This window comes from Terrapene carolina, unplaced genomic scaffold (assembly GCF_002925995.2).
Source record: "Terrapene carolina triunguis isolate 2854851 unplaced genomic scaffold, T_m_triunguis-2.0 Scaffold85, whole genome shotgun sequence".
Classification (NCBI taxonomy): Eukaryota; Metazoa; Chordata; order Testudines; family Emydidae; genus Terrapene; species Terrapene triunguis.
Genome location: NW_020664436.1, coordinates 19,199,518 through 19,215,387, shown reverse-complemented (window position 1 = coordinate 19,215,387; position 15,870 = coordinate 19,199,518). Strand labels below are relative to the sequence as shown.

Sequence of the window (15,870 nt, the reverse complement as noted above, 5' to 3'; positions counted from 1 at the left end):
TGACCCTGCATCCAGTCCATGTCTCATTTTCCAGAGATGGGAATGGGTACCCAGAAAGGCTCTGTGTCCAAAAACACCTCAGCATGTAGGGACTCTGCTAAGTCTTCCCAGGCCATTGGGTTATGCTAATCAATCTTCTGAGTCCTTCAGCCTTATGGTAGTGTTCCCCAAGGACTGGTGTCTGAATCAAGCATTGCCTCAACCTCTACATCAAACTCTCACAGCAGAGCCGTTGAAGAACAGAGTAAAAGAACTCAGTGTAAACTGAGTAAGGACCTCAGAATTTGGTGAATTTGCTTGGTCGTAGTCAGATTCAGTACCAATTTACACATATTGTATGTAGGAAATTTAATACAGTAATGTAATTCCCAGTACTTCAGAGGATCCTTTAGTGTGGACCTGAATGTCAATGAGACTTCATGTGGCTGTAGACAACTTTGTTTTATTCTTACACATCAGTTTAACTTAGTCTGTGTGAAATCATTGGCTCTGAAATACTTTTCTCTAAAAGCTGAGGATTTGTTTACTTTCTTAATGAATGGGCATAACTTTTCTTAAGGCTGCAGTACCGGATGTTACGCACATGCGTTCAAGAAGGAATGAACCTTTATATTCTTTCAACTACTTTTATGCAAGTAGGAAGCTAGCTGTTGTCCAGTGTTTCATACTGGTTAATGTCCAATGCAAGGACTAATCTCAAAGACAAGAAAATAGGTGACAAATTCTTGTAAATTGTGACTCTAGTGAGACCATTTTTATGATAGTTTTTAGATGATTGCTCTAATGGTAGGGAGCCATTAGAAAGGACTTCTGATCAATTTGTGAGTGCCCTCATTTGAAAGATGGTCACTTTCCCAGTCAGTTTGAATTTACAGATAATGAACAGACTGTGCAGTGTTGCTCACGAGTATTCTAATCACAGAACATCTAGAGTGTGAAGACACTTCCTGCACCATTTCCTTAGTTGGCATTTGATACCTACCGGAGATAACCTGTCACTCAGAGGAGATGTTATTTCATCATTGCTTCTTAAAAGAAATCAGCTGTATAAAGAAATAAAATAGATACTGGCTGCAGGGAAAAAACATTATGGGAAAAAATCAGAAATTATAAACTGGATATACACAGAGAAACTATTTCTTAGGGAAGCTTTCATTATTATGTATTATAAAGCTTGCTCTAGGATACATGGCTTTGGAAATAAACTAATAGGTATAAGTATGCATGTTGGTGCATGGTGTTCTCTTCTGTGTGCTTCCGTGATAGTTAAGAAGACCTCCCTAACTTCATCAAAACATAAGTATATAATGAAATCATTAAGACAGTATACCTGTACCACTTTGAGATTACCCCTAAATGTCTGGTGTCTGAAATGTGCTTTTAGTCCATTTTAGATGGCAAACTAAGGACTGAGAGTTGCTGTATGTAGTGTACACCACTGTCCCACTAGCAATGCTCGTTAAATAACAGATGTCAAAGTCAACAGAATGCCTCTCACTACACTTAAATATTTAAGTCTGCATATGTTTTAATAACAATACTCTCAGCTATAAATTATAAATAAATAAGTTAATGGAGATATCCTATCTCCTAGAACTGGAAGGGACCTTGAAAGGTCATCGAGTCCAGCCCCCTGCCTTCACTAGCAGGACCAAGTACCAATTTTGCCCCAGATCCCCAAGTGGCCCCCTCAAGGATTGAACTCACAACCCTGGGTTTAGCAGGCCAATTATCAAACCACTGAGCTATCCCTCCCTCCTATGTAGTAGATTGCATTAGGGCCAAAAGCTAATTATTTTTCAAGATGTGTGGCCTGTGTTTCTATGGTAGAATTGTAGAATGAAACTCACAAGTCTCAGTTATTAACTTCTCCTCGGTATTATTAAAAAGAGTGTTCTGTGTTTACAACGTTCCTGAAGGAAAAGAAAGCATTATTTAAACCTAATTTATAAGACTTAAACATTCAGAACCCTATTTTGGGTGCTGATTCAAATAAATGTATGCTAGAAATTTTGAGAGCAGAAATGGTAATGCCCAAGAAAAATTGCCTGGTTACTTCCATTGTTCTCCTCTGAGAATTCAGGGAGAAACTGTTTTGAGGGTTCTCCTTGACTGGCATTGCAGAGGAGCTTAACAGGGTGTTGTGTTGGGAAAGTGGGTGAGGTCAAAGTACATATGAGGCTGCCAAGAAGAAAGAATGGTCATTACCCACAGAAACACACACAAAATTTTCCTGTTCTTAGTAGGAATAAAATTTGCAAGGGGGTGGGGGCATAAAGCTAATGTGAGGAAGACTATGGATACATATAAAAATTCTTTTGCAATTAATATGTGGGCCTGCTGGGATGGAGAAAATTATGCAAAATATCTTCATATTCACTAGGTTTTTCTAGGAATATGCTAAATGAGGCGAAATAAGGTAATTTTATATTGAATTCACCCTATCAATATCCTACTATTTTATTTATTTAGAGTACATTGGATATTGCATCCTCTGCAATGTAGTGTGGAGATTTATACTGCCATGGAGGACTCTCCTGTGATGTATGTTGGGGTACCCCTTCTTGGGGTCGACTTTGCAATTGTTACACACACTCACACACATACAGTTCACACGCACAAATACCGCAGTTCTGAGATGCTTTTAGCCCTAACATTCATGCATAAGTGTCTCAGAAGCGACTCCTGTATTTTAGTTATTTTATTATGTTTGTACTAAATTGGGTGTTTCTAGTTGCATATTACTTAGCTTTTGTGTCAATGTATTAAATGCTTAATTTAGTGCCTAGACTTAATAAAATTTGAATAATAATATTAAATAAATGCAAATGAAGAATAAACCTGTATTTTTCTAAGTAATATGTTCAAGGTATTTGTAAAGCTTGTGGCAGGTTTTTTATTCATTTTTAGAGTCTGACAATACTGTGAATTGATAGTTAAAGTGCTATGTTATAGTTATCGTCTTTAAAAAGTGATTGTTTTGCAGAATCTTTGCTTTCTAAGGTTTTCTTGTCTGACATAGGATGTTTTCCTTTGAAACATTTTGGGAAGCCCCTCTTCATCATTCAAATTCTATAAAGTGTATTATAAAAGGATTTAGAGACCTCTAGTGGTTTTCTGGTTTTTGATTCATGATTTTTTTTTTTTTTTTTTAGCCTTGGTTAACCAAATGGAGTATCTTCAGCTGTATCCTTATTAATTGTCATTTATTGCTTCCAGTAGCACCCCAAATGTTCTAGGTGCTGTACAAACATAAGAAGAAGATACAGAACTATTTAGAATCTAAAAATACAGTGAATCAGACAAAGTGTAGGGGCAATGGCTGAAACATACAAGTTGTTGGGTGATGATTAGGTTTTTTTAAAATTCGATATATACACTATTCCCAACTGCTGTTCAACCTTGCTATTAGTAGTCAGCTAATTTCTTGTAGAGTTATGACACCAGGGGTTTTCAGGAGGCATTTGAATGCTGCGAGGGCAATGGGCACGTAGAGCAGGCAGGATAGAAAATGCAGTATATAAATAGCTGTGTGGAAGAAAGCTCAGGGGCAGATTTGCTGAGGCTGGCATCACTGGCAGGGTGGAGGAGAGGGAATGGAAGGCAGGAAAAGAGACAAGAACAGATAAGTACCGAGGAGAGAGTTACATAGAATCTTCAAGGCTTGAACAAGTAGCTGGAACTTGAGGTAGTGGAGGGATTGGAAGGGTGAGATGGGGAGTGGGTTGTTGACGTGGTCAAAGCAGCAGGGAAGAAAGGTGATTTTACAAGCTATGTCTTGTACAGACTGAAGGGAAGCAGTGGAGCTAACAGGAAGATCAGAGATGATCAAGTAATCAAGATGAGAGAAAGAGTCCCTGAATAGGAGTTTTAGCTGTATGTAAAAGAATGAATTATAGAAATCTTGTGGAGAAAGAAGCAGCAGGATTTAGACATAATCTAGATGCAGACATGCCAAATCCGTGAAAAAAACGCAGTGATTGGCCTTGGTTTTGGCTTAATTGGCTTGTGAGTTGCTTGTTGGCTAGTTTTTGGCTTGTAGCTTATTGCTTGTTTGTCTTGTTGCTTGTTGTAGCTTGTTGCTTCTTTTTTTTGATTGGCTCATGGTAAGCAAGGGCAAGGGGGGGAGAGAGGAGTGCACAGCAGGCCCACCACAGTCCCAGACTGCATGCCGGGGGGATCTAGTCACATAGAGTGTTGGGGTTCTTAGGGACTGGCTTGTTTTGGCCATGTTTTGAAATGGGTTTAATTTGATTTTTGGCTTATTGTGAAAATTGGGGTGCTTATTTACCGCATGAAAGTTGGCAACTGTGTCTGGATGTGCAGGAGAAGGGAAATGGAGGAATTGAAGGATGAGCCCCAGGTTGTGGGCCTGACTGATTGGTAAGATGGTGACATTGTTTATAATGACAGAGAATATGGGAATTGGGAAGGCAATAAGGGGCCATCTTCTTCTTCTTCTTCTTCTTCTTCTCTTCCTTGTGCCTTGTAGTCCTTTACATCGTTGTAAAACGTGATCATTGCCATTTACACCCAGTTTGCACAAGGGTGACTGTATTAAGTTTAACTTGGCAACGGGACATTTGGAAGGAAATGTCAGAAACAGATAAAATGTAGGACTGGATGGGGAAAGATAAGTTAGGAATAGGGAGGGTTTGCAAGTAATCAGCTTAGAGGTGGTAGTTCAAGCTGTGTAAGAGGATGAAAGAGAGGTTGTAAAGTGAGAAAAGGAGGCAGCCAACATGAGAGCCCTTTGGGTTCTCCCTTTTGGTGGGTTCTCCTGCTCTCTCTCTCTTTCCATGGATCAGCCAGAGAGATAGGAAGAGGACAGGATAAGATGTCAAAAAAAAGGGTATGAATGAAGGTACGAAAAGCATCATAGAGATCAAGGAAGTTCTGGGTGGAGTAGAAACCTTGAGATATTTTCTAGAAGAGGGCATTAGAAAACTTTATGAGCGCAGTTTCGTTAGAGTGAGGTGGACAGAAGCGAAGTTGGAGAGGATAAGGCACTCGAGGCAATGGTTGTAGGTTACATGCTCAATAAGGTTAGAGCTGAGGGGAAGAAGGGAGTGGTGGCATAATGGGAGAGAGAGGCAAAATCAACAGCTGGCTTTTTTCATCTGTGGAGGAAACCATAATATACTTACATTCTGAGGAGGTGGAGCCAGAGAAGAGTTTGGAGGTTGAGGAGGAAGGAAGAGGAGTGCATGAAAGCAAGAGGCCAGGACAGGTATGGGCTCAGAAGAGTAGGTGGAGAGGGTCAGAGGTTAGAGATAAAGTGTGAAACCTCAGTGTCAGTTGTAAGGGAAAAAGAGGAGAGAATAATAGATGTATTCATGCACTCCAAAGTGACACATGCACATTCTTTCCTTTTAAAAATCTAGCTACATTTTATTTACTGACAGATTATTTTTTAAACCCATGCATTTCCCAACCATTCCACTGTTCTCTGGTGCATTAGGAGCCGTAACGGTTCACTTATGCAGTGTACCACTAATCTTTTTGTGGAGTTTACATCTGTTGTGATCAAGATGACACAGTGTTTGCATAATAATGTCAGTGGTAAGAGTAAGATTAATGTGTCCTTCTACTGGAGATTTTTTAAATCGTGTTTCATGCTGAGCCCCTCTTGAGTGAATTGTTATGTAGCCATATTAGTCTTGAAGGAAAAGTATATTCAAGGCAGAAAATGTGATACTTATAAGTAACCTTTTAGCCTGTAAACTTGTGTGCTGTTCTTTAGCTGTTGCAATCAGGGCAACTGTTTAATAGGACACAATATCTATACAACAGTTTAGGATGGAAAGTGAATAAGGATAGTCTATTCAATTGGAATCTTATATTTTATTTCAGTATCTAGCAATATTTTCTAAATACCTCTTTGGGTCTGATTTCAAGCATCATCAAAACATTGATTTTTCTTTTACCCTTGAACAGTTTACAGCCTTGAGCTCTGTGTATTCACAAAAGCTTGTCTCTCCCACCAATAGAAGTAGGTCCAATAAAAGATATGACCTCACCCACTTAACCTCAAATCAGTCAGTCTTATTATAATAAGAAATGCCCATTATTTTTCCTACACTTGTATTTTAAAGGGCATCTGTTTTTTCAAACCCTCTGCCCTTTCTCCTTGTCGGAAGTTGATATTTTTTCTAATGCAGAAATGTGGTCATCTGGTGTGTACAGTTGTTAGAGACTCATGCAGATAAATGTATCCTTTCCTTCTGCCCACTCCTCCCACTGCAGAAAAAGGATGCTTAAATTACATGGTCCAAGTGCTTTTAGCTATGCACATATAACTGTGGGTAGGCCTCATTACAGTAAATAAATATTTGTACAGGAGTGTTACAATGAGAGATTTAAGAAGCTCTATCTAATTAGCATATCAAAGATCAGATTAAGTGGTGACTTGATCCCAGTTAGAAGTACCAACTAGGGAAGAAGATTTCTGATAGTAAAGGACTCTAATTTAGCAAGGAGTGGCATAACAAGATCCAAAGACTGGGTGTTGAAGTTAGAAAAATTTAGACTGAAAATAAAGCACTTTTTCCCCCCACAGTGAGGTGTAATTACTCTTTGGAACAATTTATCTAGGGATGTAGTGTTAACTCCATCTCTTGAAGTCTTTAAATCAAGATGGGATGTCTTTCAAAAATATATGATCTATCTCAACCATAAAATATGGGCTTGAAGTAGGAATACTGAGTAAAAATTCTGTAGTCTGTGTTACGCAGGAGGCCAGAGTAGATGATCATAATGAACCTCCTGGCCTGTAAAATCTGAGTCTATGATATTCTCTTGTGCATTACCAATCATTGGTAGCATTACTAGCTCACTGTGTTAACTGAGCTTTTGGGGCTTCAATTCTTGACTATGCAGCATCATGATCATAGAATACCAGGGTTGGAAGGGACCTTAGGAGGTCATCTAATCTAACCCCCTACTCAAAGCAGGACCAATCCCCAGACAGATTTTTGTCCCAGATCCCTAAATGGCCCCCTCAAGGATTGAACTCACAACCTTGGGTTTAGCAGGCCAATGCTCAAACCGCTGAGCTATCCTCCCGTCATGGTCTACAGTAAATCATTGCTAAATGCCATTATCTACTTCCTAATATTTTTCAACAAGGTTGAGAAGTATGGATACTATACAGTAATCTCCTTTTATTTTCATTGCTTTAATTTTATCAGATAAACATAAGGGTCTTTTTTTTTTTTTTTTAAACGTCGCAGCTACAAGGTCAGACGTGTGCACTGGGATAATGGAAAGATTCCGGATATTCCGCACTGAGAAGACTTACGCAGTGAAGGCTGGAAAATGGTACTTTGAGTTTGAGGCAGTCACTGCAGGAGACATGAGAGTTGGCTGGACCAGGCCAGGCTGCCAGCCAGACCAGGAACTTGGCTCAGATGATCAAGCTTTTGTCTTTGATGGCTTCAAGGTTTGTATAGGTTTGTTTTGACGGGATTGATTGCAAGTAGTGACAGTAAGTTGTTAACAAAAATTACTTAATTTTTCTTCCTATTCTAGTTGTTTCAGCTTAATACCCTTCTGTGCCTTAGCTTTTGTTTCAGGGTTTGAAAATATTAAGAATCCTCTTTAAGGTCTGGGTGAAATGAAAGGTAAAATAATATTTTAGAATGTAGAACCGTATGACTTGGCAAAAATACAGTAAGAGCATTTGGCACGTACATAGCTCTTTTCATATGAAAATCTCAAAACGCTGTACAAAATTGGGTGAGTATTTGAGGCACAGAGCACTTAAGTAATTTACCCTAAATCAAGTCATTGGGAGAGCTGAGATTAGAACCCATTTCTCCTGAATCCTAGTGCAGTGGTCTCCCTATAGGACATATATATAAGAAAGTGAATGTAATTTTCATTGTCAGCAGTAATTCCATTGGACTGAATTTGATTAAGAATATAGGAATGTAAAAGTTATGAAAATGAAGACTAATTTTTAATGGAAATTTCTGATAGCATGTAGTATGAGAAAGCATGTAGTTCTAGCTCCAACTTTGGTAAGAAAGAAAGAATGAGAGATTAAAATCTAATTGTGTGGGTAATATATAGATAAGCAGAACATTTTTTATGCCACTGGTTTTTGATCCTTCACAAGAGTAAAATGACTCATTAAAGTGCGGCAGAAGAAAATAATTTTAGTGTGTAGGCATGTGAAATCTCTGCCATGATAACAGTTGCTATCTAGACTAGTGGTAACTCATGTCTTAGTACAAAAATGCATATTAAATGCATTATGTTTCTGGAGTTGGGGAATTCAGTTACGTTGTTGTTATTATAATACTTGACAGAAGTTACCATTACTCTTCATAAACTCAATTTTCAGAAATGCAGATTGTCAAGCCAAGCCTACCTCAGCCCTATTTTATTGTTGTTACTGCATTTTTATTTGACAGTGTTGTATGATACAAATTGAGATGCCTTAACATTGAACTGAAAAGTCAGAATTTTTTAAATTATTGGTCAAATTAAATAACCATTCACAGTGTCCTATCATTAGCAGAGGATGGGCACTGAATATATTTGAAAATGATAATAATAAAAAGCTGAGAATCAATTGTCCTGCTAAATCCTGTGTTGAGGCCTTGATGCTTTCCTTGCAACTGTGTAAGAGCACTAACCCCTAAAGCAGCAGTGAGAATGCCACTCCCTGCCTTGTTTTAAGGTGTAAACCATGTCATCAGTCAAGTTTTCCAAGCTAATACAATCCCAAGTAAAAACTCCGTCAGTCTTTGTAAGCCAATAATGGAATTTTAGTAATACTTTTTGTTTTGCTAAGATTAATGTAATGGACGTTATCCTCCTTTTAAGTTGTATTTCTTGCAGGAAGCACATTTTACCCTTGATGTGTGCTCTATTCTGGTTCCCATCTGATTTCAAGGTGCTGTATAAGATGTTGGTTTTGACTGATACATTTCTTAAGGATTTTAGCTGTGACTACCTTTTAAGAATGGCTCTATCCTCTTACTGTACCACAGCAGTTGAGATCAGCTGAGGTGCTGGAACTAAGTTTCCAGTTTATTTGGGAGGCTGTTTACAGGTGGGATTTTAGATGAAGGTTCTTCAGTTCTGGAATTCATTCCCATCCCCCTTGGTCAGAGAGAGCTCGAGATTGTTGACTTTCAGGGCATGCCGCAAGGTTCCCGTGTTCTCCCAGGCTTTTCAGGAGTTGGTAGTAAGGATTGGAAACTTAGTCCTGATAGAATGGGTGTGTTAGGAAGAGTTAGTCATTGATAGTGGGTTTTGTTGTTGTTGTAAATTTACTAAGAATTTGTATGTATTTATTTAGATTCTGCTCTTATGCAAACTCCACAACAAAGGGCACCCATCCAAACCTGCAATATTTATTCCTCTAGAGGTCAGTCATGCAAGGTGCTGAGCCACTCCTTGAGGTAATGAATGCCCTCAACTTCTTCTATAGAAACAAGTGGGAACTGAGGGTGCTCATCACTTCCAAGAATTGCTCAACACCCTGCATGTTCAGGCCCTAACAGAGCATGGAAGGCATGTTGCATAAATCTAAATAAATGCATTTAGAATAACATATTTTTGAAGATTGTTTGGAAGCATAAAATTTAGAGGCCAAGCAATTGCATGAAAATAATTTAAAAAATACTATAAAGCAGCTATTTAACTTTGCAATTGAGACCATATTATTTTCATGACAGACCTTTTGTAGATCTTCCAAATAAAAATAAAATACGTTCTTACATGTGTACTAATATGCTGAAATATCAATTTACCCTGTCTGTTCACTGGGCCTCATTTTACAATGCTGATGTTGGGAGTGCTTCGACAAAATTAATTGTAGGATTGCCACTCTCAAAGTGTAATTGTGATACTCATGAGCATTGTTTCAGAATGAGTTGCTGTAAAAGTATTAATTCTAGTGCTGTGTTAATTGAGGGGGATGATTATTAGTCATATCACTGAGGGGGAGAGAAATACTCTCATTGTTTTTATCCTTCTCTGAAATCCCTTTCAGGCCCAGCGGTGGCACCAGGGTAATGAGCATTTTGGCCGCTCTTGGCTGGCAGGGGATGTCGTGGGATGTATGGTTGACATGAACGAGCACACCATGATGTTCACCCTGAACGGTGAAATCCTACTCGATGACTCAGGTTCAGAGCTTGCATTCAAGGACTTTGAGGTTGGTGATGGTAAGTGGTTGCACGCTTTGTGCTGTTAACTTGCTTTTGTTGCTAGATTGTGCCTATTGTGGGTTGACATTCTTTTACCATGCTCTTTGTGGGTGTACGAGCAGATGAGAATGCAGCTTTGTCACATGTGCATAGCATAGTTTATTTGGCAGAAAAATACTTGTTACTTAGCATTGCTTTACAGTAACTTTGCTTTCTCTCATTTAGCTGAGAACTGCATAGGGCAAAAAGGTGTGCATCAGTGGAAATAGAATAGTAATTACTGTATGATGCTGATCTTGAGCACTAGTGATTGCAAATAGAACAGCTTGGTTCATCATTTTGCTACAGTACTGGGGCACTTCTTCAGAACTTGTAGTCATGGCTGAAGTACTTAGTTTTTCACAGACTACTGGGATTCTGTGATTCCTTTGAATTCCCTTGTTATCTCCATGACATCAGCAAGGAAAGGCTGAAGTTGCAGAAATAAGACTGTAAATAAAATCAACCTACCTCATCACTCAAAATGCAGGAAGCTTATACTGCTACTGCCTGTTCTGTGGCCAAACAGAGGACGCAATACTGCCTGTTCTGTGGCCAAACAGAGGACGCAATATGGAACCTTTCACCGCCAATTCATTTATTTTTCAAAATATTTTAAAGAACAATAAGGATTGTCCCTCCTGCTGAGGAGGGAAAGTTCTTCCTCCTTTAATGTGTAAATATTTTCATTTGGTCTCAAGAAAGAAACAAGGAGATTTGGGATGAATCATTCAACCCAAAATTCAGATATTACATTCCAGTAATACCATCATGTGTTGTGTGTGTGGGAGTCATTTTTTTAAATGTCAGAAATGTGTTTTAAAAAGCTTTAAGGGAAAGATTAAAAAAAATCATCAACTTTATCTTCAATGCAGAACTTTTTCCACAACTTTGGAATAAGGAAAGGACAGTGGAAGTCACCAAAAAGTTTAATTGTCATGCAATAAATTCATTGGAGGACCTCAGGGTAGAAAATACTGGTTTACAAGAAATCCAGTGGTAAATTCACGAGAGAAATATCATACACTTTTTTTTTGGTGACCTCCGCTGTAGGTTAAAAGGAGATTGGTCTGAGTGCTAATAGTTACATTCAGCATAAAAGAAAATAGCAAGATTCTGACAGGCAGATTTGTATTAGCTGAGAGAAGAAAAATCATTTTATATCATTTTACAATGATAATTGTTATTAATGAGCTAGATCCCATGTTTTTTTAAAGTTAGTTTAAAAAGCCTTAAATTAAACTATTCCCACACAAATCTTTTTTGACAGGCCTCCCCTTGCCTCTGTTTGTTCTCTTTCCTATGTTTTTCACTTGTGAATATTGTGTTTACATTGCCTCACCCATTGTCCTATATTCGAGTAACCTTTCATTTTACTTGCAGTTTAAGGATCTGCTCATTAAGGCAGCAAAAACGTTACTGTTGATCTGGCCATAGGGTGATAGTACAACGACTAGTTACTGTAATTATTTATATTATTTATGTAATATATTATCTAATTATATAAAACATTTGTCGCAAAGCAGTTAGAGTTGTTACACACGTATTTGAGGCAAACCCACAAAAGCCAGGAAATGAAAAGTAAAGTCACTTAACACTACATACTCTCCACTCCTCACCCAGAGGCACACACCTTAGCAGTACCACAACTACTGTATGCCACGGACCATGCTCCACCATCTTAACTGTATCCTCCTTTCGCCCGTCTGAATGAGCCCCTTTGTCAAATTATTTTTATCCTCAACACTAGTAGTTGTGGATGTTTGGAGTTGGGAGAAGGCAATTTGTTTATCCAATCTGTTTAATCCCTTATGTGTCAGCAGCCCTTCTTTATAGGGTAGAATCCGACAGAAAAGTGTATCTCCTGATGAAGAGGTTTTATGTGCTTCTATTTCCCATCAAACCAGGCTCACATGTACCTCTCTTTCCCCCATCAACTAGTTGGGCTTATGTGCACCCACCTCCCATCCACGGGGCTTGTGTGCATAAACTTTCATTTACAATATAAATAATGGCTAAATATTATCCCAATGCCAATATAACATAAAAACAAAACAAACACCACATACCCATTGCACCTGATCATGGCAAGAGTTTATGTGATAGACAATGTGTTTTGGGAGAAGCCAATCAACAATGAAAGGTACAACTGCTAAAGAAAACTTTCAGTCACATCTAAAGCTTGAGTAAATAAACAAACATTTCAGTCTGTCCAGAAGGGCAACAAATCTAATCAGTTTTGTACAAAGGACAGGAAAAGGTTCCAAAATTGTGGGCCTCTCCTGCAGAAAGCTGCACCCTATCTTGTATACGAAGAGATCTACAGTTCAAGTACCTCCACTGACTGCAGCTGTGGCAATACTGTGCAGGCATTCTTGTATAAGACAACTCTCAAATAGGCATGTCCCATGCCATTATACTGTTGTATGGTAGGTAAACAGTGCATCTTGTTGTCCCATTTCTAGGCAATTGGCTGCAGATCGTTAGCACTCACGTAAGTAATCAAACTGCTGTTGGGTGTAAGAATACTTGCACTTGGGGGCGTTGTTTCTGAGGTTTAGCTTCAGGCCCTCAAAAGAAAAATGAAGGTAAATGAACTGTTAGTGCAAAGAAGATGAGCGCTGATTTTCATTTGTACAATGGAAAGTTTCTCCATTGACTTCAGTGGGTTTTGGATTAGGCCTAAATCTCAAGTTTGCTTCAGTGACAGGATGTAGAATTAAGAATTGATTTTAATAGCTACAGTTGCAGAACTCCTGTGGGGCTGCAGATGTCTGATAGAAGTGTTTTTGAATAATTCAATGCGCTGCTCAGAAAAATGCACACACCCACAAACGAAAATAAAACTGCTAGATAGAATTTTAAATCTCAGACTTGACAGGTCCCTGTTAATGAAGATTTGTGTTTGTTCACTGCATATTTTGAAAGTTTGTATTCTGTTTTTTTCTGAATGATACATATATTGCTAAATAATCTCTAAATGACTTGCCAGAAACATGATTGTATTGCCCAATAGAATTTCACCCTCAAAATATTCAATGTAGAACAAAAACTTGCTTCATTCTGTCTGCATTTGCAGTATTATGCGACACAATTTGTGTTTCCAGTTTCAAAAAGGCATTGAAGCAACTCTGAGAGATGCTTCTGCAGACATACAAGAGACAATGGGCTTCCTCAAGCCTTGCCTGATATTAATTATTTATAGAGCACTGAGTGTGATCCCATTGCAGTAGAAACATATATAGAAGAGATAGTCCTTTCCTGTGCACAAGTTCGTCTCCACATTGTCATAGAACTGTTGTGGAGCAGTTCATCGAATGCAGGAGGTGTCTGATCAAAAGACCAGTTAACCACTGGGGGTATGTCTACACTACGAGAGTAGTTCGATTTTAGTTAAATCGAATATGTGCAATCGATATTAGAAAGTCGAACGTGTGTGTCTACACTAAGGACAGTAATTCGACTTTGTCAGTCCACACTACCAGGGAAAGCGTCGACATTGGAAGCAGTGCACTGTGGGCAGCTATCCCACAGTTCCCGCAGTCCCCGCTGCCCATTGGAATTCTGGGTCGAGCCCCCAATGCCTTCTGGGTAAAAAAATGTGGCGAGGGTGCTTTTGGGTAACTGTCGTCATCCATCAGTCACTACCGCCCTGCCTCCCTCCCTGAAAGCGCCGGCGGGAAATCAGTTCGCGCACTTTTTGATCAGTGACAGCGCGGACGCCACAGCACTGCGATCATGGATCCCGCTGCGACCATCGCTGCAGTTGTGGCCGTTCTCAACACCTCGCACCTTATCATACACCTTTCCCTGAGGCAGATGCAGAGAAATTAGGCGAGGAGGCTACGGCACCGCCGTGAGGGCCTGAAGTCGGAGAGTAGCACAGAGCTGTCAGAAACCACGAGCCCCAGCGCCCAGGACATCACGGTGGCAATGGGGCATGTGGATTTTGTTGAACAGCGATTCTGGGCCCGGGAAACAAGCACGGACTGGTGGGACCGCATAGTGCTTCAGGTCTGGGATGAATCCCAGTGGCTGCGAAACTTTCGCATGCGGAAGGGGACTTTCCTGGAACTTTGTGACTTGCTGTCCCCTGCCCTGAAGCGCAAGGACACCCGCATGCGAGCAGCCCTGACTGTCCAGAAGCGAGTGGCCATAGCCCTCTGGAAGCTTGCAACGCCGGACAGCTACCGGTCAGTTGCGAACCACTTTGGCGTGGGCAAATCTACCGTGGGGGTTGTTGTCATGCAAGTAGCCAAGGCAATCGTCAAGGTACTGCTGTCAAAGGTAGTGACCCTGGGAAACGCGCAGGCCATCATAGATGGCTTCGCTGCGATGGGATTCCCAAACTGCGGTGGGGCTATAGATGGGACTCACATCCCTATCCTGGGACCGGGCCACCAGGCCAGCCAGTACATCAATAGAAAGAGCTACTTTTCAATGGTGCTGCAAGCACTGGTGGACCATCGGGGACGGTTTACAAACATCTACGTCGGATGGCCGGGCAAGGTTCATGACGCTCGCATGTTCAGGAACTCTGGTCTGTTTAGACGGCTGCAGGAAGGTATTTACTTCCCGGACCACAAGATAACTGTTGGGGATGTGGAGATGCCTACAGTGATCCTCGGGGACCCAGCCTACCCGCTAATGCCCTGGCTCATGAAGCCCTATACTGGCGCCCTGGACACAGAAAAAGAACTGTTCAACTACCGGCTGAGCAAGTGCAGAATGGTGGTGGAGTGTGCTTTTGGCCGTCTCAAGGGGAGATGGAGAAGCTTACTCACTCGCTGTGATCTCAGCGAAACCAATATCCCCATCGTTATTGCAGCTTGCTGTGTGCTCCACAATCTGTGTGAGAGCAAGGGGGAGACCTTTATGGCGGGGTGGGAGGTTGAGGCAAATAGCCTGGCTGCTGATTACGCCCAGCCAGACAGCCGGGCGATTAGAAGATCCCAGCGGGACGCGCTGTGCATCCGGGAGGCTTTGAAAGCCAGTTTCAAGGCTGAGCAGGGTACCCAGTGACTTTTAAGTTTGTGGACACAGAAGCAGAACTTGCCCCCGTTTCTTTACCCAGTTGCCGTCGACTATCCTCTCCAATTACATACCCCCTTCACCCCCTTCCCAAAAAATAAAATCTGTTCTGTTTTGTTAATGGACACCGTTGTCTTTATTACTGTTTTCGCGGGAATGTTTTAAACCTGGGACGCAGACTGTGGCGGGGGGCGGGTTTAGGGTTGTGATGCAAATGATGCTTCTAAACTCCAGGAATGACAGGCTCCGCGGTGGTGGACTGGTTGTTTCAACGGAGCCTGCCAGCCCTCCTGGCCGGGACTGCGTGTATGTGTCGGCTATGTGACTGTCTTTCAGGGGGAGGAGGGTTACAGATCCCCTGCTGCGCGGCTCTGTGATGCAGGGTAAGGACCGCTGCATAAGATCTGTAACTGCCCTCCCCCGCCACCAAGTCACAGAGCAACACCACCCCCCCCACCACACAAAACATGAAAACCACCTCCCAGACTGACCAGGATAACTAGTCACTGCACTGTATATGTGCCCTGCTGCTGCACCTGCCCCCTGCTAAAGGTGACTGTGCTCGGCAGCATCCCATTAGTTCAGCAAACATGTCTTCCCGTGTCCTCTTCTTCCTCCTCCTAATGTGCGCTAGCCT

At 40.9% G+C, this 15,870-nt stretch overlaps 1 protein-coding gene across 1 annotated transcript in view; it reads left to right on the top strand.

The window, feature by feature from the left end:
- RYR2 (ryanodine receptor 2) overlaps positions 1-15,870 on the top strand; it is a 512,764-nt gene that overhangs the window by 231,428 nt on the left and 265,466 nt on the right. The window contains exons 28-29 of the mRNA XM_026649522.1: positions 7,233-7,441; positions 10,007-10,181. Coding sequence (XP_026505307.1) covers positions 7,233-7,441; positions 10,007-10,181 — 384 coding nt within the window. The remainder of the gene's footprint in view (positions 1-7,232; positions 7,442-10,006; positions 10,182-15,870) is intronic.